The sequence below is a fragment of the Rhamphochromis sp. 'chilingali' genome (genome assembly GCF_963969265.1).
Source record: "Rhamphochromis sp. 'chilingali' genome assembly, chromosome: 21".
NCBI classification, from domain to species: Eukaryota; Metazoa; Chordata; class Actinopteri; order Cichliformes; family Cichlidae; genus Rhamphochromis; species Rhamphochromis sp. 'chilingali'.
In genome coordinates, this window is record NC_137949.1 from 25,506,239 (window position 1) to 25,532,724 (window position 26,486).

General features: G+C 41.2%; 1 protein-coding gene across 5 annotated transcripts in view; it reads left to right on the forward strand.

Annotated features, from left to right (window-relative positions):
* qkia (QKI, KH domain containing, RNA binding a) overlaps positions 1–26,486 on the forward strand; it is a 94,955-nt gene that overhangs the window by 59,456 nt on the left and 9,013 nt on the right. For all 5 annotated transcript variants that reach the window (XM_080870746.1, XM_080870745.1, XM_080870748.1 and 2 more), the window contains exons 3-4: positions 407–523; positions 8,873–9,016. In XM_080870746.1, the coding sequence (XP_080726872.1) occupies positions 407–523; positions 8,873–9,016 (261 nt within the window). The remainder of the gene's footprint in view (positions 1–406; positions 524–8,872; positions 9,017–26,486) is intronic.

The window sequence follows — 26,486 nt, forward strand, 5'->3', positions numbered from 1 at the left end:
GTGAAGTGGACATTACACTGCATAGGGAACTGGCAGGGTGGGGTCAGTTTAATATCCTGTCAGACTGATATGGACTTTTGTGTTCTCAGACACAAATCCTCCAGTGTTGTTGTCGAGAAAAGTTCAGGTCTGTAGTGCAGGTGTGAAAATGGCTCCTGAAAGGCTGAAAGAGGGTAGTTTTGGCTGTGCGTGTAGTCTTTGTAGCAGAGGCGTGATATCCAACAAAGCTGAGGTCATGCTTTTTGAAAGCTCATGGAAACTGCTTATTGCTTATGAAGGGTTTCTCTGAGGTAAATAAAATGTAAATTTTTCTGTCTTTTATGTGTCTGTATATAGACTCACAAGGTTTTCTCTCTCTTTTTTTTTTTTTTAATTTTATTTTTTTTTCCTCTCTCTCTTTCTGCAGTATAACTTTGTGGGGAGAATCCTTGGCCCGCGGGGACTCACAGCCAAACAGTTGGAAGCAGAAACGGGATGCAAAATCATGGTGCGAGGAAAAAGCTCCATGAGAGACAAAAAGAAGGTAAGATCATCAGTGGCAGTGTGCCTGGTATATACAAGAGGAAAACTCATATTTTTTTTAATTTTCACACAATATTGCGAAAGTTTCTGGGCCAGTGGTCACACAAAAAGCTTCCCTCTGGTCTTGAAGAAACATGAAGCAGACACATGCTTAGCTAATGCCCAGTGGCTGCATCCTGATATCTGATAGTGCTGTTTGCAAAACGCTGCGCAGTGGAAAGTATTGAAGCCAGTAGTAAACCAGTCGGCCAAGGCCAGGAGCAGCCACTATTTCTGGATATACCGAGCTGACTTTGGAGACATATAAGGTCTCTACATATCCACAAAGGACTGAAGTTATGCAAAACAATGCCACCTTTTGCATTATTTTATTTACAAACTGTGCTCTTTAGGTAAATAAAATGAAATGATGTGAAACATTTTGAGCCCACAGTCATAAAAGACCTGGAGTATTGATGTTGTCTCTCTGTGCGAGTGACATGGACACGATTACTCCAATGAGACGACGTAGGATTTTCAAATTGATATACCATAGGTGTGTGTCCTAAAAATCTCAGACGCGGTCAAAGTCAGACGCCAAGTTTGCTGAAATTCCTATCATAACACAATCCCAAAGTATGGCTGACAACAAGACAACAGCAACAAAAATGCACCCTGAAGTAAGATTTCGAGTCTGTCAGATCAGGTTTAGTGATGCCCTTAAAATAAGAATACTTTATTAATCCCTGAGGAAATTGTGTGGAAGTTAATATAAGGACAAATTGACAGTTTTAAGATGTGTTGTTTCAATTAACTGCAAATTTTGCCCATCTGCCTCAAAGCCTCCTATAAAGGCTGCTTTTGACTGTATTTAATTAACTCATTATTTATATCTCATTTTTAAATTTTCCTTTTCTTTGTGCTCCCAATTGCTCATCATCATATCGGTGACTCTTTAGGTACACCTTGCTAGTACCAGATCAAGCCCGCTTTTGCTTCAGTAACAAGGCACTTTTACCCAGAGAACTGCCTCTCACTTTGTATTTTGTCTTTTTCTGACCAATTTCTGTAAACACTAGAGATTGCTATGTGGGGAAATTCCACAGATCAACAGTAGATCAACAGTTTCTGAAATACTCACACCAGCCTGTCTTGACAACAACAAACATTCCATTTTCAAAGTCACTTAAATCACCTTTCTTCCCCATTCTGGTGCTCAGTTTGAACTTCACCATGTTGTCTTGACCCAACTAAATATTTTGAGCTGCTGCCATGCGATTGGCTGGTTAGATATTTGGCTTAACAAGCAGTTATACAGGTGTACTTAAAAAAGTGACCAGTGCATTGACACAGTGTGATGAAAGCAGCTGTAATTTAACAGTTGCAGAAATGTCTTTTGTCCATGTCCAAATACTTACCTTTCTCCTACATAAAAAAAAAAAAAAAAAAAGTCCAACAGTTACAGAATAGTCCAATAGATCATACAGATTCCAGCTGAGTCATATGTTAGAGGATCCAGTTTGCTGCAGGCCCAGTGTTTTTGCTCCACTTTCTTTTTTTTCCCCTCTTTTTTTATGGCTTCTTTCATTCGTATTTTAATTTCTATCTTTCCTTCTCATTTCCATTTGAGTAAGTTCATTATCACAGAACAAGATGGAGATGCTCAGCTGCGGCGTCTTCTTTGGAATTAGATCCCGAAGTTGTTTAATGGGACCAAGCATGCTCACACATGTACCAGCCCACACATCCTTTTGTTTTAGCTCATTACGTGAATCCATGATTGCCTCCCTTATTTCTTACTGTGTTAAAAGTTAATGACGTGTGCCAGTTTGTTTTGTGTGTGTGTGATGCTGTGATGGGACCTGTCAAGGCAAATATTACACACATAAGCAAGCAGGATCATTTCTCCACTTGATATTTAGAAATTAAATGATCTCATGTTCAAAATGCTTCATAAATGGTCCTGAATACTGTGTATACATAGAAAATCTAAGTAAATGAGGAAAAGGTTTTGTTTCCTCCTCCAAATCCATTATAGTTATTATTATTATTATTTTTTTATTTCATTTCTCTCTTTTCCCCCCCTAGTATTGTGCTATGATTTTAACGTACACCCATGTAGGGCTACAAAAAAAATCATTATTTGAGAGGATTACTTATCGAGACTAAAAACATTATACATTTGTGGAATTTAAAAATGTTTAAATTTAAATTAAATTTAATTAAACTGAACAACAAATAAGTGAATGGAAAAGAAATTAGGTGGTAGGGTTACAGGATTGTTTTGATGGAAGTTGAGCTCACTAGTCTCCACTTCAGGAGTTTGCTGGTATAGTTTCACCTTTGTTGGGGAAAAGGCATTTGCTGGACTCATAAAAAGAGACAAAACCAGAACACCATTACAAAATTGATTGCAGCACAATAATTCCCTATTTCGATTATCTTTCTTTAAACAAAATTATAACTGAAGATTTAATTACATTAATCACTCAACACTCCACTAATGTTGTTTTTTTCCCCCCATTAATGTTGCGTTACAGTGCGTAATGAGGAAAACGCCTAATAATGTGACTGTTTTTGGATCCATAAATCATAATAGATACTATGAGATTTGTTTACAGGACCCCAAAAGCTTTGAAGCGTCTCATGGCTGTGGCTCAGCTGCAAATAAAGCTGCGTGAGGAGCTCCCAGTCACTGCATTCTCAACCTCAGTATTTTCAGCTTGATGCCCCGTGGCAGAAGAGGATGCCACGGCAGCAGCTTAGCCAGTGTGTTTATTCAGGATCCATTAGCAGCAGCATTTTTATGCTCTCAATAATTCAGCTGGTTACTCCCTCTTGGGTCGCACTGCCTGACAGGGAGTCAGTTCACTGGAGCTATGGAATGGGAAAGAGAAGTAAAGAACAATAGTGAGAGAAGAAAAGCAGAAAATAAAATAAGAGGGAAAGAAGCAGGTAAAGAGAACAATAGGGTAGACTGATGGATGACGAGTGATGGAGATTTTTGTAATCCTGAACATCTAATCACACCAGATTATAATTATTTGTTGTATGTTTATGTACCAACACATATCATGTTTTGTTTTAGGCTGCCTGACACAAATTTACGTTGCATTGCAGTCTTCTTTTGTTTGCTGTAGTATTTTGTGTGCAAATTAAAAACTGTAGTCATTTAATTGTTTCCAAGCACAGTATTTAAGCATAGTTAACAAATGTCTTTTGTCTAATGGTGCAGCATTGGGTTATTTAGAATAGAATATCTGAAGTAGAAATTGAAACATGTTGGACAAGATGGAAAAATAAAGTGATTTTCATGAATTTTCCCTAGAACAGCTGCATTTCTTGCCCCTAAGTAATAATCGAGTGCAAAGCATTCTTTCTTAAATGTTAATTTTTTTAACATAAGAAAAAAAAACATTAGAGAAAAATCTGTTTTGTGCCTCTGACCGAGTCACCATCGACATTTCCTCAGGACTGAGGCAAGATATTTCTGTAATGACACACTCTTTGTCAAATGAGTTGCAGCACGGCCTGTGATGTAACGATTGCAGGCCTGCACACCGTAGTGTTGACGCTAAAATGATGTTGGGCAGCTATAATGGACAGAGCCCAGCAGAAGTATTTTTATCATTTATGGTTTGGCATGGTAGGCAAATACAGAATATGAAAATAGTGAACTTACTACAAATGTCTGTGTGTATGTGCAGGCATCTGAAATCCAGCTTAGGCTGAGACAGGGGAGTCTAACACATGAAAATAACTTGTGAGGTCTCTATAAGAGTGACTGGTACACGTAGATTTTTGCAACATCTCTTAATAGAGAAGTATGGTTGGAAAGATGAAAGATTTTCTGACACATTTGAGTAATTATTTTTCTGACAGCTAAAAAGGACTCTCTTTGCAGCCATATTCCAATCAGATTTTCACCTGACGTGGAAGCTTTGGTCTCTGTTTTCCACTCCCGCAGTCGCGCTTAATGCAAAACAGCAGCAAGAACAACTGCAATTAAATTACAGGTACGCTGTATCGACCGCTGCACAGGCAGAAAAGGGATTTCCCTTCCCTTTTGCAAAACCAATTCCCTAATTCTATTTTGGCTGCTACATGGTGAAATTACGTAGATGGCTGTTTTATTTAGAGTCGCACTAAATGTCCTTTCAGACTTGCACTTGAAAAATGTTCTCTATCAAGTGAATTTGCTTTGATTTGTATTTTTTGCTGATTGTCCCAAAACATAATGGCTAAAACTGTGCTATCAGCATGGTCACTGATGGAATAGAATCGGACTCCAATTTGAGCCATCAGCTTGTGCCAGCCCATAGACAGAGTCACACTACAGCTCCTGCATTTATTGCTTAAGAGTTAATATGTGACATTGGCAGTCAATACACTGAATTCCATTAGCCTGCTGGCTCTGCAGCAGACCTACTTGTTTTGTTTACATTTTAATTAATTTTTTTAGCTCCTCATCTTTGGATGCACTTCGATAGAGCCACAATAGCTTCTTTGTACTTAAGTCTTCAGAGTCCAGGTGTTACTTTAGTTGCCTTGGAGTTTTTCCTCTGCAAATAGCTTTAGGGGGTTAAAAGGTGACTGTCATAGAAAAGGACTAAGGCGGATATTTAGTGTTGTACATTTCTAAATTATATATAAAATCCAATTTAATTTGTGAACATTAATATTTGATTGTGGAAGAAGCACAGGCTGCCAGGCTGATTACACACCAGAAAAGCTGGTAGACATCGGGGCTGCGCCTTGGTTAACTTGGCACCATCCAACCGCAAAAGGGCACACTGTGAGAATAGCAGAGTATACATGCAGGTATTACGGCTTCATGCTTTCAGTGCACAGATGCTGGTGCATGGAGAGAGAAAGCAGTGAATAATTTAGTCTACCTTAATTAGTTAATATTAATGGCTGGTTATTAGCAATGTTTACCTTAAGCTGAACAACTTAAGGGAAACAATGTCGAGTCAAAATATCTGCCTGGTTCTTTTCTCTCATTTTATATTTATAGCTCTAACTCTTTCAAGCTGTTTTTATGTTTTTGAATTTATACTTAATCACTGTAATGACCAACTGTTAACAATAGTTTAGTAACATTAGTTTAGTTGTTGTAGCTAATGGATAAAATACACCCTAAAAACAATATGTCCCATTGCTTAGAGCCTGTGGGGTCACTTGAGGCCTGGTTTGCAATACACTGACTGAAGCCGAATACCTAATGGACACAAAGTGTCGCACAAAGTCACTTTGACTTTAAAATGAAATCAACATCCATATGGTATTGATGGCTGAGAGAATGATTTGTACTCCCTGCAATCTGAAAAGCCTTATTTGTAACGGAGTTGTGTTGCAGGCTGTTTTTGGTCTGTTTTGAGCACCCTTAATGTGATTGGCATTGAGCAGAGGGTGCCGTATTACCCAGTAATTCATGTCTTTGTTTCCTCTGTGATAGGTGGCTATGTCCTTTAGCCACAAAGATTTAAAGGTGACCTGTTTAGTAATGTCATGTTCAATCTGTCATTTTTGATCTTGTTTATTGATAAGTTGAGTTTTTTAACCACTGTCATCTACATTTTGGGGGTGGATATGTTGGTTTTCTGTGTTTATTCTGTAATCTGGCTCATTTTCATTTAATATGTAGTTATATCTTTTCCCCTCAGTGCTTACTGTTCTTCTCCAGCGTTGCTTATCTTCTCTTGTCCTTCCATGTCCTTGCAGCTCTCTGCTGCACCTGTTTGGCCTGCTTGCATTCAGCCTCAGTTGTTCTGACCTTAGTTGGGAAATCCTTTAGGATCAAAAGCAAATGGGCCGTTCAGAGTAGCAAAGGCAGAGTTGAAACAGTAGCTAGACTGTCAAATACCAACAAAATAACAATAAAATTGTGGCGCCGCATGGCCAAAGATCCTTTTGAGTGTACCTGACTGTAAAGAATAACTACTCAGATCATGAAATAAGTTTAAAAAGCCTACGTTGAATCACGATTTTTAGGACAACCAAAAAAGGGATCGTCAAAAATATCAGTGCTATATTTTTGTAACCTTTTAACATGTGGTGAGAATTGAGGCCTTAAGTTTTCTGAGAGGTGTGAAATGCAACGGGCTAACAGGTGCTGCACAGACGTTGGAAGTCGGGCAACATAGCTGACTAGCAGCCTTTCCCCTTGATCCTGTTCTTAGATGGTGTTTATAGATGCAATCCCCATGCTATTTTTTTCATGCTACGTGCTTTGCCAAAATCCATTGCCCTCCGGTACGTGGTTATTGCAGTGGCATTTGATGTTGGCCAGCATGGACATTGTCTTCAAAGGCCTTCCCAATATTCCTGGTAGGTCTCCTCTTACCTCCCCCTCCAGCCTTCCTCCTGTTTGTCATGCTGTCACATTCTCTCAGAGGCACACAGTGACCTTGTTCTCAGGCAGTCATGCTGGTGTGAGATGTGTGGGTGTACGCATCGCCCCCACCCCCCGATATATTTGGATAAAATCCTTACCAAATCTGAATCTGTCCGAGCTTTGGTGGTCACACTTTGCACACATATGTGCACGAGCATGTGACCGACTAATCTTTTTTTGGTTCCAACTTGAGCAGGAGTCTGTCAGTGTAAATACTTTTACGTGTCAGCCATGTGTTTTCATACTGTGTCCTGCATACAGTGGCAGCCCTTGTGGCCTTTCTGTCTTGTCCCCTCCAGAAAGTGCTGAGTCACGTTCCAGTCCCCATGTCCCCTAATAGGCCATAAGCAAACAGCCATGGTGAAATAATGGCCTGACTGCTGAAAACTAGCCCCCCAACAACCCTCCCACCCACACCCATGTGTGGAAAAGGGGAAAACGAGAGTGGAATATTGAACTTTCGTGTGTGTGTGTGTGTGTGTGTGTGTGTGTGTGTGTGTTTGTTGTAAAGAGCAGTGCCATGGCAACAGCTCTCTGTGGAGTAGAAAGCAGGTGGGTGGCACTCAGCTCAAGCTCTTAGTACTGTGCGTGCGTGCGTGCTCCACCTCACTTTGAGGTGCTCGTTGAGTATATTGAAATCATGTCAGGTGGACCCCATGCAGAGCACTGCAATGCATTGTTTGTAATTAGACATCCTTGCAGCAGTTCGCCTACTACTCAGAAATGAGCCGTGATCTGGAGTTGAGGTGGTTTGTATGGGCGGGAGTAAACGATACAGTATTTATGAACAACAGCAGGAGAGTATGCAGCTGACTCCTCAAGACTCTGACCTCCTTTGGAAAAACATTTCTGATTTTACAATGCAGTCAGATTCATTTTCACTTTACACGTTTTGTCTTCACGAACTGAAACATTTGAGCATTATTATCCCTTTTTCCCCTTTTTGGTGCTATAATGTGGTGTCACACATCAAAATCTGAGGTTGTATCTTTTACAGACAACCTAGACCTCAACTCCTCACCTCAAGGGGAAGTAGTCTGCTTTCAAACCACTGGCTTTCATGGTTGTACGCTGACATGCGATCCAACCTCAAAAGCTTTTTAGAGCGCTCTCAGTGTCTGCTCGCTAGATTTACTGTCAGCCGGGCAACAAGAAGAGGGAGGAAAGTAGCTATGCTAAATTGAAAATTGATCCCATTTTTTATTTTTTTGCTGCAAATGTAGGATTTTTTTGTCTGTACATATATCCCATTTTACCTTTTTCACACGACTTGGGTATGACTGGGCTTTTCATGGAGGCAACTGAAAACATAAAGCTTCTCTAAACTTCAGTCTGCCAAATTTCAATTTTGAGCCTGCTTCCTATTTAACTGTGTTGAAAGGCTATCTAGCAGTGATGGTGGTTTTGAATACAACCCATTTTTTCCTTTTAGATGCTGCTATTGCTAGTTTGGGACCCTGAGAGTACTGTGCTGCTGCCTTTGTAGGAAGGAAAACGACTCCTTCATCGAACCTTTGTTGCCCTTACAGTGTATGTCAAAATGTGTCAGAGGCAGATGCACACTCATGTACTTTCACATACTCTGAGCCCTAGCTATGTTATAATTTTATTCCAACAAGTGAAGTTGCTGCGGTTTAAAAAATAAAATAAAATAAAAATATCCCCATCCATCTCTCTCTGATCCATCCATCTTTCACTGATATTAATTGCTGCAGGGCTAGCTGTCATCTTTGTCTCTGCGAAGCGAGGGATCTATTAAAGAAGGGTGTCCTTTCAAAGTTAAAGCTAAATAGCTGACTAAAGGGCCGGCCCTGTCATCCCGCCTCTCTTCACAGGGCCCCGTCGTCCTCTGTGTATGCCTGCCTCTCGCCTCCACTTTCTCTGATATGCCGTGTTACTGCACTGGTACTCTAACACACCCACACTGTCACATTCACTCAACGTCTCTCTCGCTCTTCCTATTTCTCTGTCCAGGAGGAGCAGAACAGAGGAAAGCCAAACTGGGAACACCTAAATGAAGACCTTCATGTCCTCATCACAGTGGAAGACACACAGGCTAGAGCAGAGATCAAGATGAGGAGAGCAGTGGAGGAGGTCAAGAAGCTCCTTGTACCTGCAGTAAGTACATACTGTCCACAAGTTTATACGTACACATTTTGTACTCTGCCTCTTGCCGGTCGGATGGATGTATGGATGGATGCAATGGTAGCAGCTTGAGGTTTAATGAGAGATTTAATGTTCTCCATTTGAGTTTCCCAGAAGATGAAGGACTTATATTGACTCTAAATTTATGGTCCTATGAGAAGCTTTTGGTCAAAACAACAAGATTACCGACCTACATATGGCATACTACCTCTATCCCGCTGTTAGCATCCTGTTTACTTCCATATATAGTTGAGGAGAACAGGTTGGCTGTACCTCCAGCGGAGTGGAAAAACATAGCTAGCTGTACACACCTCCTGTGACTGCCACATTTCATCTCCGCTTCCCCTCTGCCAAGACTTCCTCTTACATGGTGCCACTGGTGATAGCTGCTGGTAGTGCTTTTGGCATGCAATGCATATTTTTGCTTTTAGCTGTGGTGACCAGGTGGGCAGGGCAGCTGAAGGCACAGGTTTACCAGCAGGTGGCAATGCACAGGGTTGGAGGTCTGTGGAAATGGGGCCAACCAATATCAGCCTTACAAGGTTAAACAAAGTGTTACTTGCATTTGTAACCTTGTTAATCCGCTGTCCTTCATGCATTCTATCGTGCTAATGCATAATTATTCCTACATGTGTGCTTCACATTAAGATTCTTTCGCCCGGGGAGGGACATACGCAACAAGGACAGCGTTTGTCCCAGTTGTAACTGTATTACAATTACAAGCATGTAATGTTTGAGTGTCAGAGTTATGATGCCTTCGATACCCCAAGAAAGTCAACATTTGTGGAAATGAGCTCAATAGTGGGAAAAAATTTGATCTGAACACATCAATATAGGGGTTATAAGATTACAGGGATATTCAGATGCACACCAGTAAGAGCTGTATGTTAATCAATCTGTCAAAAAGTAGCTGAACAAACTTCTCTTCAGACTTATAAAATGGAAACCTGAATCCCAAGAGTTAAGTTGAAGTCACCTATTTAGCTCTAAGACCAACATGTTTGAAACTTTATATAGAAATTCTCATGGGAAAGGCTCTCTGAATCCTGGTGTTGTATTAGGAAAAACAAGCATAGACTATAAATTGCTATATTTTAATTCAAATGTTTACATGTGTCAGCTCAGGGTTATTAGTTATTTTATTGGGTCTGCCACATCAGGAAAGTAATTGTTAAAACAAATGGGGTTTACCTCTTTACCCCTTGAAGCTCCTTGAGTGCTTTCTCTCATATTTCTGGTCTGCTTATAGAACAAAATGACTGGGTGTGCATCAGAAGTTAGTGAGGGTAGTCTCTGCCTATGCAGCTACTGTATGCTTGAAAAGACCTGGAAACCATCCTAATGGTCGTCAAACCACATTTTTATTGATATATACTGAGGTGTCAAAACTCATAATGGGGGAGACTGTAAAATGTTGTTTTATAGTGTAAAGAGTTAAAACAAATCCTTGTCATTGCATCATTCTAGGGCCCTGAACGGTATCTTTTCGTTTAGACCAGTTTAGAGTAGGGCTGCTCAATTAATCGAATTTTAATCATGATTACGATCTGGGCTTTCAACGATCATTAAAAATGACTGAGCCGATTATTAGCCCCTCCCTCATTTATCCGTGACACCTTAAACGCCGGTCTGTGAAAATATTGTCGGGCATAAACCGGTCGATGGTGCAAAAAAGGTTGGAGACCGCTGACTAAGAGGACCCGAGGGAAGCTCGGAAAGCTAAGCAGAAGTTATTTGGAGAGGAGAGTGACTGCTGTTGGTTGAAAAGAGAGGTAAAAAAAAAACTTCAGTGGTGTTGCACACTATTTTATATTATTTTTTAAAGTCATTATTCAATACGTTGTTATTGTTAACCCTTTAAAGCTGGTCAGAGCAGCACGCTCTGTTTTGTGTAGCTATTTTTAAATCCCTGTAGAACTGGAACCGCGTAAGCTAGCGCAATAATTTGTTTTGCATATGAAACCAGAGGAGTTGTACTTACATCTCATGCCATCAGCTTGTCCTAGGTCACTGTTTCCTTCCACATAAAGCTTTGCAAAAATTGCATAAAAAGCGCTTGCAGGAACAAAAACATAATATTCCAGAAACACGCTTTGCCGATCCGATCAGCTGTTCGTAACACTTCCCACAGTGAAACAGACGTCAGCGCGAACTATCGCATGTCCGCCATTTCCTGCCCGAAACCGGAAGTGACGTCATTTTCGCGGAAAATGTAGTTTTTTACTTGTAGGCCTTAAAAGCCTATACTGGTCATGTTTGACTTTTCTGAATAGTTTCTGGGATGCTTAGAACTCGAATTGCACAGCTGGAAATAGTTTATTTTGATGCACCTGCTGTTTTCTTTGCAAATTTGCATCATAGGATTGTTTTTGTTTTTCCTGCAGTATATAAAAATTGGTGTATCTCCAAAATAAAACTATGAAGACACTCAAAATAAATTTCCTGTTGTTGTAAACTATTTTTTGCAACTTTTTTGTATTTAAAGTTTTGAGGGATAAACCTAAAAAACAAAAAAACAAAAACGATTTTCAATTTTTTTTTTGTAGTTTATTGCACTTTTTTGCAATTAATGTAGTTACTATGGACTTAATGCATACATATTATTAAAATATGGGCTATAACAGTTGTATAGCAACTTGAAATGCTCCCACAAATGGCACTACAACATGTAAAAAAATAATATAAGCTCTGGCGTACTTGGTTCTATGGTAGGTATTAAAGGGTTAAATAAATATCGTCAAATAATCGAGATCTCAATTTCAGTGAAAATAATCGTGATTATCATTTTTGCCATAATCGAGCAGCCCTAGTTTAGAGCTTCACGTCTGCCACAGGAAGCGGCATCATGCATCTCCTGTCTTCTGTGATGTTTCTAACTTGTCTGTCAAAGCGGTATAAGGCCCTTTTGAGACAGTGTGGAAGGCGCTTTAATTCGTGCCATCTTGCCGGAGTATTTCTTGTCTGTATTCGGCTTACTTGTCATTTGTTTAGGCGCTGACTGTTTTGAATACTGAAGTGTTTCACAGCTCCTTAGGGAACTGATATGACTTCACTGATACCACACTTAATTGATTTTTTTTTTTTAACCTTATTGGTTGAATTCCCTTATTTTATTGTAGCAACAGTCAGTCAAAACTTAAAATGGATGCAGTGAGGGGGGGAAAAAATGTTGTTTGAAGTCAAAGAAGAAAAAAATTGCTAAGCTCGCCTGTGTTGTACGGATATACCATGCAGTATTTACCCTTGTAACATGTGTGCTGCCTAGCTGAGAAGCAATAGTGTCTAATGGATTCCTGTTTTAAGCCCAAGTTGTGTAGACAGATGTTTCGGCATATTGCTGGTGTTTCCACCCGTACTTGAAATGATCATTTTAAAGCCATTAAAACTAGCACTGCTATCCTTTTTTCTCTCAAATGAAGCCATGCTTTGCACCGTTTCCTCCTTTTCATCTTGACTCCTTTTTGTTAGAAGTTTCCAACAAAGTAGATTCATGAGTTTAACAACATTGTTTTTGCAAGACTCAACAGTCAGAAAAACACATTGGCATCAATAAAAAGAAAAAAGTAACCCAGGGAACATCCTACTCTGATGGATTGGACAATTTGGAACCGGTTCTCATTTCCTGACTTTAGTTTGGGGACTTGTAATTATGTACAGAGGATATTGAAAGACTTTTATATTCACAGTTGAAGATGAAGGCCATATCTGGAAGCTGCATTATTATAAGTAGAATGAGTCACTGGCACACGTGTCAACACGACACAGCAACACCTTTTAAGATAATGGCAGCTGCTCAATGTTAAAACTAATCCGAATCAAGTGCCATGAAAATAACTTTATCACTTTCCTAGAAATCTCTGTGCATTTTGCACCCTTACAAGTACATTACACACAGTCTTTTAATTTGGTACCTGAACCACTGAGTGGGGTAAAGAGCCGCTCTTTTATTTCTCAAACACAAGAAAGCTTCTTGCTCTTTTGAGACACTAATGAAATCTCTTTGCTCATAAAGTTTCTCTCTTAATTTGAATAAGAGTTTTATGGATCTAATTAATGACCAGATGCAGTTTGCCAAAGGCTATTTTTCCTTCAGGCAAAGCATCTTTGTTCATTTAACCATAATGAAAAGTTTTTTCCATTAGTTAGACATTAGATAGATAGTGTTTTTTCTGAACCTATCAAATTTGCATATAAATGTTCTGATTTCTCAGGATCCATGTGTCCTGTTTTTGCTTTGGAATATAATGAAATAAGGGAAGCACATTTTCCTCACATTCATATCTATTAAAAAATGCTAAAGCTTGTTCGGCTAAGACATATTTTTAGTTAATACTCTACTTTATATTGACGCAAGAAATAAACCAAGTTTGACTTTGTTATAGATTTTACTTACCACAGAGGACTCTGACTGGCCCCTGGGTTCAATATAATTGTCTGATGTTCCTAAATACTGGGGCAGTGCATTATCTACCCAATAATTCTTAAGGGCTCTGCATTTCTTTCTTTCTTTTCTTCTGTTATTTCCTGCATCTGAATGCATACGTGTCGTGAGTATGTGTGGGACTGGGTGGCTGTAATGCCCTTTATCATGCTAAACTAAATTGGATTAAAGTATGGACACGCTGAGTATGCACAGTTCTAATGAAGGGCATCTCCTCTACGTTTGGCAGCGTAAAATCGCCTTTATTACATCGCACAGGACACAAAATGAGGTCATGCTTTTTATTCCCTTCCAAGGAAAAGGCTTTACTTGTCATTGACGAGGTCCCTGCTGCAGAAAGGAAGCAAAGAGGGGAGGATGCGGGATAACCAAAGGTTCTTCAAATCTGGCCTTAAATTGAAGTTAAAGGCTTTATAATAATAATAATTTTGCTCTTAAATAATCTCACAATTGACTGAATTGGGATTAAAAGCCAGGATGTCTGGCAGTGAAAATCCTCTCCTCCCACTTGCTTAGCCAACTAAACTCAGTCACGTTCATACTATTTATTTTTTTTAGTAAGAAAATAGTTTGTAGAAGCTTGTTTAACAGTAATGGTTTCGTTTAATTATTCAAAATGAAACTTTTTCCCCTAGGCTAAATAAGTGCATTTAACAGAAACAATATGAGCTTATTTCTCATGTAATTTTCTTAAAAAGCATGACTTGTAAAATCATTCGGCTCATTTGTGGGTTTGTATGATGTATTTACATTTTATCTGTCATTTAGCCAGTGGCTGCTGCATTGCTCATGGTAGTTCTTCATCTTTGCCCCGTGTGTTGCTCTTTCACTCCTTAGTCCTGTGAACTCTTCAACTCTAAATGAACTGGGAGCAGGGGAACGACGGCAAGTTGAGAGGCAAAAGGAAGGGAGGCGGGGGGAGATTGGTGGAAGAGCTTGATTGAGCTACTCTTTCAAGTGTGGATTTACTTCACTGATCCTACGCTAGTGCGCACACACACATGCGCTTGCACAGAAAAATGCGTCCACGTGCGTGTGTTCGCATAGACACCGACAAAAATGCTGCTCTCATCTCTTGAGTCCTTCGTTAAGGCCTCAAACAGAGCAAGCAGCAGAACCCCAATGCACTTTCGGTAACCTCAGCTTGCACAGTTGTATGCATAAACCCTGACTGGCTCATTGCACTTCTCCCCACTATCCTTAGAAGGGCAGGAGAGCAAAGATTATCAGCCTATAGGAAGGCATTATCCTGTGATTGACAGAATATCATGGCCAATTAAGAGAGAGGCAAAAAATCCCCCCCAAAACCCTGATTTTTGTGTATGCCAAGATTATGTAGAATGATGTTGTCATCACAAATAAGAATTGGCTTGCAGCTGACTTGTGTAAACAGACATACGCTTAGGTCCAAATCCATCTGAATTACTTCCACATGTTATTAATGATCTACTGCTTACTTGTACTCACAACCTCAAACAAAGCATCGATGGAAAACGTTTTTTCTGGTGTGTAATGAAGTCTTGGCTTGGCAGCTGCACACACAGGGGGTGCCACAGCAATTTCTTTATAATCCCCATTAAATACAATAACATGACCTCTGTATGAAACATTTAGGCACGCCGCACCTTTGGCCACACCCCTTCTTAATCAGGCCGGTGTAGGTACTTTACTTTTCTTAGGAGCAAGTGCCTGCTGTGATATCACTGATTGAGATGTGGCCTGACTGTTTCACTGCAAGCTGTGTGGCAGACGTGGTCTCCAAATTATTTAGTAGAGATTTACTTTTTAAGGGCCCCGAAAAGCGCTATATAAATGCAATCCATTATTATTATTAATAACTATGTTAGCCAAGAGATGCATTGTGTAACATTCTGTGTATGAGAGTGTGCAGGAGGAAGGAAAAGAGAGCAGCAGTGTTGCCTTTTTTCTTTTTTTTTTAAACTCTGCATAGAGCTCACAGATTTCTGATACAGGAACTGGATGAGCTGTCTTAATGTTTTTGTTCCAGACATAAATGTGGGGTAGCTGTAATTCAGGAGGTAAAGCAGGTCGCCTATGAATTGGCCGTTCGATCGCTTTGCAGTATCACAGCTTCATTTATGGCGTGATCTGTGTTTATGGCTCATCTCACCAGAAATGCTAATTCATATTATAGATATAGCAAAGCAAGAAAAACAAAAATTGGGCTTACCTTCATTTTTAGTAGAGGAGTGAGTTGATATGTCCTGCAATGCACAGGGAATCCTTTCGTGAACCTCCAGTCTAGACACGATTGGCTAGTATGTTTCCTTGTTCGACTTCTGATTGGCTCTTTGGAGACCGGGTGAGACAGCCTGCATCTGTGCCGTTATGGATTTCGCCAATAATCTACTTTTTCAGATTCTTTGAGAGCTATATTTCTGCCTTATAGTGTGTCTGCTCAATCCCCAAAAAAACACTTGGCACTTCACTCTTTCTAACAAAGCAAAATGTTCTGCTGTGTAGTGATAATTGAGCTGCTTACAAAGTTTATACTATTTAGAAAAAGTGAGTCAATTCTGTTTTAAATTTCAGGCATTTTTATGACCGTATCTGGTCTACAGGCTCTCATGTCAGCAGGGTCTACATCTGATTCAGTGCAGTGACAGTAAAGCACTTACTGTAAGGTACCCATAGTATATTAATAGGGGTAGCCGGCTAGCTTTGATTCCTTTGACATTCTTACACACATACACATTGAACATCCAAAAAGCAGGCAGGGTTGTGTTTGAAAGGAGAACAGCAAACAGAGAAAGAAAGAGCTGGTTGGTGCAGGGGCACGTTGGCCCTGGGGAGCCGAGTGCATGCCTCTCTGAATGAAACTGTCATCGCAGAGAACAAAGTGAGCATGGTAGCTGCCTGAGCAGCCCATGGCCTTGAGCACTACTCTCCATTTGTGGGATGGTGGAAACCCAGTCCTGACTCAGACTTACTGCTCCCTCTTGTGCTACATCTCTCTTACTTTCCACTCCATCCTACTGTTGTTGTTTTTTTGTTTTTTTTAACTTTAGAAGTTCTAGTACACATAATGCAAAATAAGACATTGTTTTCAGTCCACTTTTCTCTCTTCAATTTTATAAATGCCTGAACAGCAAGCAGCAAAGTGAGAGCCCAGCTGGTTGTCATTTGGAGTCCCTTCATGCCAACACTAGGGTTCTTTCCCCCCCCAAATCCACTCAACCCCGTTTTTCTTGTTCCTGTCTCTTGCTCTCCTGAGTCTCCTGTCACTCTTCTCTCTTTTCTGTTCTCTCCTGTGGGCCACCTTTGAGAAAGAACATACAGTAGAGGGTGTTTTTGTGAAAGGCAGACAGATGGACCTTAATGGATGCCAAGCTTGGCTATCTGTGGGGTGTTGGGTCTGTACTCACCAGTATGCATCCGGCTTGGCAGAGTGTACAATGGCAGCACCATCAGAACCACTCAGTCTGGAAAGGCACAGAGAGAAGACGGTGCAGAACAAGCGGAGGTAGATTTGCACAGTAAAAGTGTGTTCTAGGCAGCAGTGTGCAGATTTTTGCAATCAATAAACACCTTTTTCTTCCTTTTTCTCTTTCTGGTTCTCACTCTTTCCTCTTTCTCTGTCAGCAGTGTATGACAAATGAGCACAAAACACCATCTGGCTGTGTCCATCCATGTGTGCCTCCCCAATTAATGATGTTTATTCTTTGTTGGGGCTACCTATCACGACCATCCTCTTTTTATTTACTCTTAATCTGCTCCCCTGCCTCACATTCTCAGCCATGCATGATATCGGCTATACCCATGAATAGAAGCTCACATTTCTTCATAATGTGTTTTGGTGATGCATGCACTTAACTGTGCTCAATGAACATGACTTCTAAAGAAAATACTCTGCAACAGGTGCTACGTAGTTGTGTAAAAGTATAACTTCATGGTAGAGTTGGGCAGATTGATCCAAATATTGATGGTATCGATACCAATGTTGGTGTTGGTATTGATCAGATAGGATGGATATGTTTTTTAAGTTTAATATTTAGCCAACTAAATTTGCATTGCATAAATTTGCACCTTAATGTATTGTTATTGGTGTTTGCAATACTGGCTCTGTATTTATGTGCAGTATCGCAAATGACTGGTTCATCATTTCTTCATATACTTTTACCTTTGTCTTCTTTAAGCTAGCTGAAAGGTCTGCAGTACAGCTACGGAATGAAAGGGCATCAGACTCACACATCGCATGACGTCATGTCAGTTCTCGTTCCATGTTTGGTTTGTCTGCATTTAAATGCGGTGAATGACAAAAGTAGCTATTATCTCACTATGCCAGGTAGCTCAAGTAGGCTTGCAGACGTTGCTTTCAGGTTGTGGGTATATGGTTTTAGTCAATCTGGCAGCCCTTCCTTCCCTGTAGGCTGTTATTACCTTCATCAGTCTAATGAAAGAGCTGGCTAGGATCATATTAACCTCCTGCTCTCCACCTCCCAGGACATCGCAGCTACAACTGGCTGGACTGCAATATTCAGTGCACCCATTATATAGATATATGTGTGTGGGTGTGGGTGGGTGGGTGAGTGAGTGAATGGTGTGTGGTCCCACCTGCACGTCAATGACGCTTCTCCCACATGAATGTTAATCATCTTTTTAATTGGCTTCCTTGGCATGGTGACCCCTGCTAGAGACTGCAAGGCTGCATCACTGTGCTCCTGCTTCAGTGCAATTGTGCTGTTTTCTTGGTTTGGCTGTGTGTATGCATGTGTGTGTCTGCGTGTGTGTGAAGTGGTAGAGAATGTGGCCTGGAGGCACTGAGACCTCTGACTTCTAACCATCCTCTTGTCTTCCACTTTCATCATCATCCATCTTCAGCGCTCACACTCTTTACTCATTTATCCAACCTTTTCTGTGCCCTTGCTAATACATTTGAGACAAGTACCACACAGACTCGTATTGAAACCTTGTAACCAGGAGAGCAGTGAAGAGCAAACACTAAAATAGTGATGTATAAAGCAGCTCTGATTAATGGTCTAGATGTGATAAGTGGGTAATTGAAATGGAACACTTGAACTGTTACCACAGGAAACAGATGTGGATTTTCTGACACTTATGCCAATAATGATTACTAGTGCATGTCATTTAATGGGCTACTTTTTAAGAAGTGACCGTGATCGGCCATGTCAGGTTGAAGCGCTCTTTAATCAAGCGTGCAGACTGACATTTATACATCCCCTCCTCAAAGACTTTCCTTTTAACTTTTTGGATTGGCTGTATAAATCACAAACTTATCCCCAACACCCATTCTTCAGTAATACTTTACACACCAAATCAACAATGAAACACAGCCATCCTCCGTTTGGTGTTAACTTACTACATTTGAAAGCGGGCTCAGACAAGACCTTCGCTAACATTTCAGTACAGCGGGGAAAGCTGGGTATAAAATAAATGACCACACATCTGGAATCTCTGAGCCATTTGTTTTACCCAAACCTTCCTTCTGTGCCATTCTAAGAGAGAAGAGAAGGAAATATTTCTGTGTTTATTACTTCTGAAATGTGCAGAAAGGGAAGCCATCAATCACCATGAAAGGCCAGCATTGTTGGCATATAAATCTGTTTGCATACGTTTTAATTTCTTTTCTTCTTCTTCTCGTTTTTTTTCTGAGAAAAAGGTTTCCACTTCTCACCTGTAATTGTGCTGGTCTTGCTGCGCGTACGCTTGATTTTGTAACACTGCTATTTATTGTGTGTTCACAGTTGCACAGTTACATCAATTCATGATTTATAGCGAAAGACATTTCTTTCATTGTCGTTCTCATATTTTACTCCATAAAGTATGAGAACAGAAGTTCTCTTCTGTAGAAGTGATTGAAAGGACAAAGGCTATTCAATACTTTCTTCTATTCCTTTATCTGTTACTTGTTTGGACCCAGTTTTGATCATCTAATTACACACATTCCTCCATTTTCTATCGCTCTACTATATGTGGTAATCGGTGAGCTTCTGTGTTGTGTGCCAGGTCCCTCCTCTCAGCTCAAATGCTGACCGGAGGGACTCGGTCTGGTCTTTCCCCTTAGGGATCCTCCCCTGCCATCTCTCCCCTCCACATCTCCATCTGCCCATCCCTCGTCATCTCCAGTTCTACCACTCTCCTGGGCGGCAGACAGGTGGTTCTGACCCTAAAGAAACTGTAATCCCGTAGGGAGCAACCTGTCTAATCTTGGCTACCTTCCCCGGCCTTGTCCTTTTCTTCTTTAATTTACTGGCCGTAAAGCTCAAAGGCAGGCAGGCAGACTTCTTCAACCAATTTGAGTTGAACTAAAATTGGCCATTTTCCCCCCTATATGTAGATTAAAATACAGGGAAAAACAGGGAACACTTCAAATAAGATGTGATGAAAATATAGAATAGTCTAACATCACATCATATAGCCAGGCAGCTCACTTATATTGCGTTTTGGTGATCTCGTCTTACATAACAAAGCACATCGACAAGTACAGATAAGGTTGAGAACACGTTAGAGTAACCTTACATAGTCTTGGACTAGTTAATGGTTACATAAATCTGCTGAACAGCTCTGTTCTCATGCTGTGCTCCAACTTTATCCTCACCGGTGTACTGAGACTCACCGCTGATAGAAAAGACGAGGGCCTGGAAGGCTTCGGCTTCAAAGCCTAGTTTCATGTTGGACACGAATATTCAGTAGAACTTTGGTTGTACACATAGATATTATTTTTATTATTTTTTTCATTAGAATATTATTTGATTGTTGAACTTTAACTTTATCTCAAGATTTAGCAATTTGGTCTACTCCTCGCTTCTCCACCCACATAAGCTTTTCTTATACATTCACTTTTAATGGCACCTTACGGATAGTTTATGCTATGAATTTAGTGTTGAAAAATACTATAGTTAGTCTGTCAGCGTATTGACCACAAACAGAACATTTTTGCAAAGAGTGAAGTAGCCTGGAATTAAACTGGGACCATATTTTTAAACAGTCTTAGTCTAGTTTGACTGTCAGCTGTCCCCACATCTGGAAAGAAGTTGTCAAACGGTTTTGATAAAATTCCTTGCATGTGTGCACCTACCTAGATGTGCACCTGTAGTAAGCTGCTTGCACGCACTTAGTGACATATGAACAAGGAATAATGGTTTTGTTGCTTTGTATTCCACTTTCCCCACTGTTCCTTCATCGTCAGTCTGCTCACAGAGCCAACCACAGGAAATGTTGAAAACCCAAAGCAAGGAGAAGATTCAGATTACAATAATATTCATGCTGAATGGTGTGTTTCATCTCCTTCCCCACCTCCTGCTTGTTTTATCCCTCTGGCGTTCACCTACTCACGGCTGGGAAGAGTTGTGGAAAGAAGAAAGAAGCGCACTGCCATGCATGTGTGCTGCCATGCAAATTACAAATGAGAGCCAAGTAAATTGGATGTAAAATGAGGATAACTATATTCTTAGACCATCAAATTTCACAGTGGGTAATTGGTCAGTAATTAATTGTCAATATAAACTAGCTGAACAACCGAAGAGGTCTCATTTGTGATGGCTTGTCCTTTGTTGTTGAACCAAACTCGCCACACTTAGCAGCTTCTCTCTCACGCGCTCTCTTGACTTCTTCATTTCTCCTTGAAACCTCATCCTGTTGCTAATCCATCTAGTTCATTTTTTCTGTCTAAGGAGAATTAGGCCTGTTTCTTCTCCTGTCTCATTCATTTAGATTTCAGTCACCCATGATCCCCTGTGAGGGTGCATTCTGTGTACACAGGCACCACTTATGAAATTGCCTGGCCCACTTGTACTGTCCTTTTAATTTCAGTTCACACACATACACGTGCTCTTCGGTCCCCATCCAGGTCCCTCACATCATTGTAAAATAACCTCCTTCCTAATCCACCTGGTTGTGCTCGGCTCCTCCGGGGGGAGTTTCAAGTGTCCTAATACACTGCGCAGAAAGCAAAGGCGGGTAACAAGGCAGGCTGAGCAGCCCGGGCACTTTTAATCTGCCCTGGTCCTCCAGTGGTGAGGAAAGGGACCCTGCAGGCCCCTGGCCAATCTCTCTGCCGCTCTTTGAAGGTCCCTTTAATCCTTTTACAGAGAGGCAAGGAAATGCAGAAATGTGCACATGGCTGCGAGTCAATTTCAGGGGAGTTGCAGTTAGAACTCTGTCTCCGACAGCTCAGTGCTGATCAAGACTTGTGCACATTGTCTCTTTGCCACTTTGTCTTTTTGTCTCTTGCACACGCCACTTTATACTGTCCACCCACAGTATGTTCTGAACTTCCTCAGGGCCCATACCAGGGCCAAGCTGCAACATCTGTGAAGAGGAAGCACACACACAAACACGCACACACTCGGAGCTTTCATCTCTGCCTCTCCAGCGACAGTGTGTCCCAGTGTTTAGGCAGGAAAATAGGATTGTGTAGAGCTCAGCGCTTTGAAAGCCCAAAGGCTGCCCATCAAATTCAGCTCCTACAGGCTTTGATGCCTCGCTTTGCCAGCCATCGTTCAAGTCATTTCAAACTCCATTCTCTCAGTCCCACCAGCCAGCTCTGGACTGATGGCTTTCTTGCCTCCTCCATGGTCTCTTGAGAATAAATGCTTTCCCTCAGATTTTTGTTTTTTTTTAAAAATCTCACTTGGGTTGGTTTGATTTGTTTATCGCAGGGCCCTTCTTTTGTCTTTCTCTTCCACGCTGCTTTTGTTTGTTAGGGGTGATGTTAACTTGTTGGCGATTGCTGACTGGTCGTCCCGTGGTAGAAGTTGAGTTCCGTTGCCTGTTTGGTATTTTTCTTCCAAACAGCTATGTTGAATGTGGTTTTGCATGAGCAGAGGATGCAGTCAACATCTGCAATACTGGCATACTAAATAAAACTAAATATACTTTTCAACAGTGCATTGTAGGAAGTGCTAGGATGCCTCATAGCTCTGTGCTACTTAGTGAATGAAATCATCAGAATCATGGTAAACCCTTTGCTTTCTTGTTGATGTTGGTAATTAAGAGTTATAGCACAATGAGTGAACTGAAACTTGTTCCTTTATTGAGAGTCACAGTTCTAGCTTTCCCAGGTTGCACTGAGCCAGATAACCCAAGGACACCCAAGGAAGTTGTCTTAAAATATAATTGCTGGCCTGCACATGTGCACATCCATCCAAATAGTTCCAGGGTTGAATCCACATCTTGCAGCAGGTACTTGGATCCCTGTTTCGGGAGAAAGCTCCAGTGATCAGCTCTGAGTCAGGATCTCTGAATCTGATGCAAATCCCCTAGCAGTATTTAAAGCTCCCAAATCATCCCTGGCCAAATCCCTTCAAGATATTCCCTGCTCGATTGGATGGCATTAAGGGATCGCAGCGACAGAACAATACACCGTCTGGCAGTATGCTGGAATGAGGGATAAAGATAGGGGCAGGAACAGAGTGCAGCGCAGAAGGGGGGGGAAATGAAATGGAAATGGATGAATAAGGTAGAGCTTGTGAGTGAAAATTGGGAATGTGGGAGCAGGCAAAGGGAATTTTATTGTCAGGCAAGCAAAACGAAGATGAGAGTGTTCAGGAGAATCCGACAGCTGTTAGTTAGGTTGTACAGCACGGTGGGACTGCACGATCCTTTATTCTCTTAGCTTGTAACGTCATTGGTTTGTCAAAGCTAGAGCAGGCCAACAAGCTTTAATTATATCTGAATCATTCTGTTAAATCTGTGTACATTTTTTTCTCTAGGTTATTCATATGAAATTTAATCTGCTTTTAATGCTGATATGTTACATGAAATACCAGCCCAGTTTCTAAGGATAAACATGATCACTCAGAATTTCTGTGTGGCTATTTCCCTATTACTGGAAAAGCTTTTCATGGAAAGAAAAAAAGATATATTTTTTTAAAGTTCTAGTTAGTTCAGTAAAAAAAAGTATTTCTGTTTCCCTTCTTATTTTCTTGTCCTTTCTCCTGTCCGTGGCAGAGTCTGTATGGGTCTGTCAGTTGATATTGATGGGGCTATCGGCAAGCACCAAGGCTGCCCACTTCGCTATTCTCCAGTACAATAAAAGGCTGTAATAAGCCCCATAGATCCAGTAACCATTTCCAGTTCCATGGCTCAGGCTCTTTCTACCACCCATACCTACACCACATGCTATGAACAACCCCAGAGAAGCTGTAGGAATAAAGTATGCAATTAAATTAATACCCTTTTGCAACATATGTCTTACATACTGAGCTACAACCGATGCTTCTCCAGACGGAGCAGAGTTGGCACTTCTGAGCCTGAGCTTTTGGCACTTGAGCTTTGTTATGAAGTAGAAAGAGAAGTATTAACAGAAGAGTTAGCGCCTCACTATATGTGCCACTTTCAACCGTACCTCGATAAGCTGTCTGATTGACAGCGATGGGGCGGAGCAGCCGTGATGCGTTTGTAATAATCTGACTGGAGTCAGGTTCACTTCTATGCTAATGAGCAAGTGTGTTGGTGGTTTAGCATGACTAATGGCGCACATCGCTAACAGAGCTGTCTGGTTGTGAGGACGGGAGCAAAGAAGTTCAGCAGAAATAAAGAGGCTTTACGGGAATGTTGTGAAGGCATGAGGCTGCGAGAAAGCAAAGTTGCAGGAGATTGCATTGTTAGTCTTTGGGGAAAGGGAAAATACAGTTGAGGCCTGATTCTCTTGGCAGATATGTTCACAAAAGCTGAGGAGTAAGGCAGAGGCAAGAAAATTGCCTTTGAAAGTGCAACAGTGAATTTGAAAAAGGGCAAACAGCACTTACTCTACTAGACCCTTTAAAGGGCCTTTTTTAATGAAAGAGAATAGATAAAAATGTGATGCCCATTTATAAGACTTTTTTTTTTTTTTTTCCCCTGTAGTTGATTGATACATGGTCTTGTTGCTGAAAAGTGATAAAGGTCTAATATGTTTTTATTCTGTGCGTGCATGTTTGTGTCTTTCCCTGGTGGAAAGACACACTTGTATATATGAGTGGCATGTTGGATTTTTTTTTTTTTTCATTTCCAGAGCATCTCTTTGATTTACAGTCTTGTCCATGAAAACACTGGAATTAGGTTTGCTGCACAAGTGTTTTCATTTCTTCCCCCCCGTCCAGGTTCCAAGTTTGCTTTAACTATCTTGCATTGATTAAACTTCTTGTCACTATTTAGTGTGGAGATGTTTTGAAGCTTGCTACAAGTACTCATTCCATCCTCTTCTCTCACACCCTCCACTTCTGGAGAGTGTGGAATTGTTGATAAGTCGTCTTGGCAGCATAGCAAGAGTAATCATTTCCCTCCAGATGTTAGAGTTTGGGAAGGAACCAAAAGGGAGTGAAAAGAGGGAGGGATACGGGGGGAGAAACCAGCTGCCGCCACTGCCAGTTCCACCCATATACATGAAGTCACCTACTCCTCCCTTCCCGAGACTCCCAATATCATCTCCTTCACTCCCCTCTGCTGAAAAACTTACCCTCCCTTCTCATTCTCAGTTCTACACATACTGCCTCCCTATACCCCAGGAGGCAGCTAGGGCAGGCAGTGTTTACCGCTGAGGTAATTGGAGTAGTTTGGAGACAGCCTGACCCTAGCCCTGCTAAGGCCTAAGGTGTGTGTGTGTGTGTGTGTGTGTGTGTGTGTGTGTGTGTGTGTGTGTGTGTGTGTGTGTGTGTGTGTGTGTGTGTGTGTGTGTGTGTGTGTGTGCGCGTGCGCGCTCGTATACTCACATGTGTGCGTACGGCTGTTTGTGATGACTGGCAGAGAGGCCAGGGAAGGAAAGCAGGCCTTAGCCAGTGTCATCCCACTAGGGAGCAGACAAATTGGCTTTCACTACTCTGCCTGTCTTTTCTCGTTTCATATTCTTCAGCTATTCCTTTCTTCTTCCTACCTATCTTTCCATCTCTCCACCAACTCAAGGACAATCTTTCACGCTTTCTCTTGTACTTGCTCCGCAGCGCTTTTTCTCCTCCTGTTACCCTTTTGTTCCACTTCTCTTTCTGTATCTCTCACTGCTCATCATTTCATCTCTCTGAGCTGAGCTGCATAGACTGCGACTCTTGCCAGATATGAGCAAAAACTCCCCCTCAGTTGCAGTCATAGACATGAGGAAACTCATCCAACCTAATCCAGGCGCCTGTTGCATTTTTCTGTGGGTGAGAGGGGAAAGGAAAGGGCCTTCAATCGGGGTGTCAGGGCGAGAGTGAGTGTACACAATCATTCATGGGATGCACATGCAGTAAATGCCATTAAACACTATTGTCTAATAAAAACTAGCATTAGCTACAGTTTGTTTTCATATAAAAGGCTGACACGAGCTGTGATCAGAAGAGGCACGGGAGAGTGAAGCGTGACAGTAATTTAGCATGCATCTAGTGACCTCATCGCCGGGTTGTCAGGTAGGCATTGGGACATGGCTCACCTGCTTTAGCTCATCACACTGCCTGCTCCTCCTCCGCCACCTTCCCTCATCCCTCCGTCTTGCTTGTCCCTGATAGCTTTTACCGCTCTGCTGATTTCACAAATAGGCCTCATTGATTGAATCTGATTCTTGTGGATAGAGCAGCTTTATTGAGTGGCTTTTTCACTGATGGACAGGAGCGTGTGTGTGTCTGTGTGTGTGTGCGTGTTTGTTACACACATTCATGTGTGCATGTAAGAGATGATAAGAGAAAACTTCCTTTCCCCATCCCTCTCATTCTGTAATCCAGGAGCTATTCATCTCTAGGGAATTCCAGCAGCCAGATCATTACAGACACACACAAAGAAGCTCTCACACACACTTAGTGCAGCATCAGAATGAAGATTTTATTATTTATTGTGCATGCCGACTGAGGAGTCTGTTAATTGTGACGACACCTTGAGCAAGACAACATTTAAGTGTTAACTGCTCTCTCAGGTACCGTTCATCATTTATCTAATCTGTGCTTCTGCGGGGGGAAGCAACATGATTTCTGCAGTACCGTCTTTTGTTTCCTGCCCGTGTAAATGGCTGTGTCTTTAGCCATTTTGAGCCTGTCATTTTTCAGTTGTTGTTTTGCTCAAACTGTAGCACTA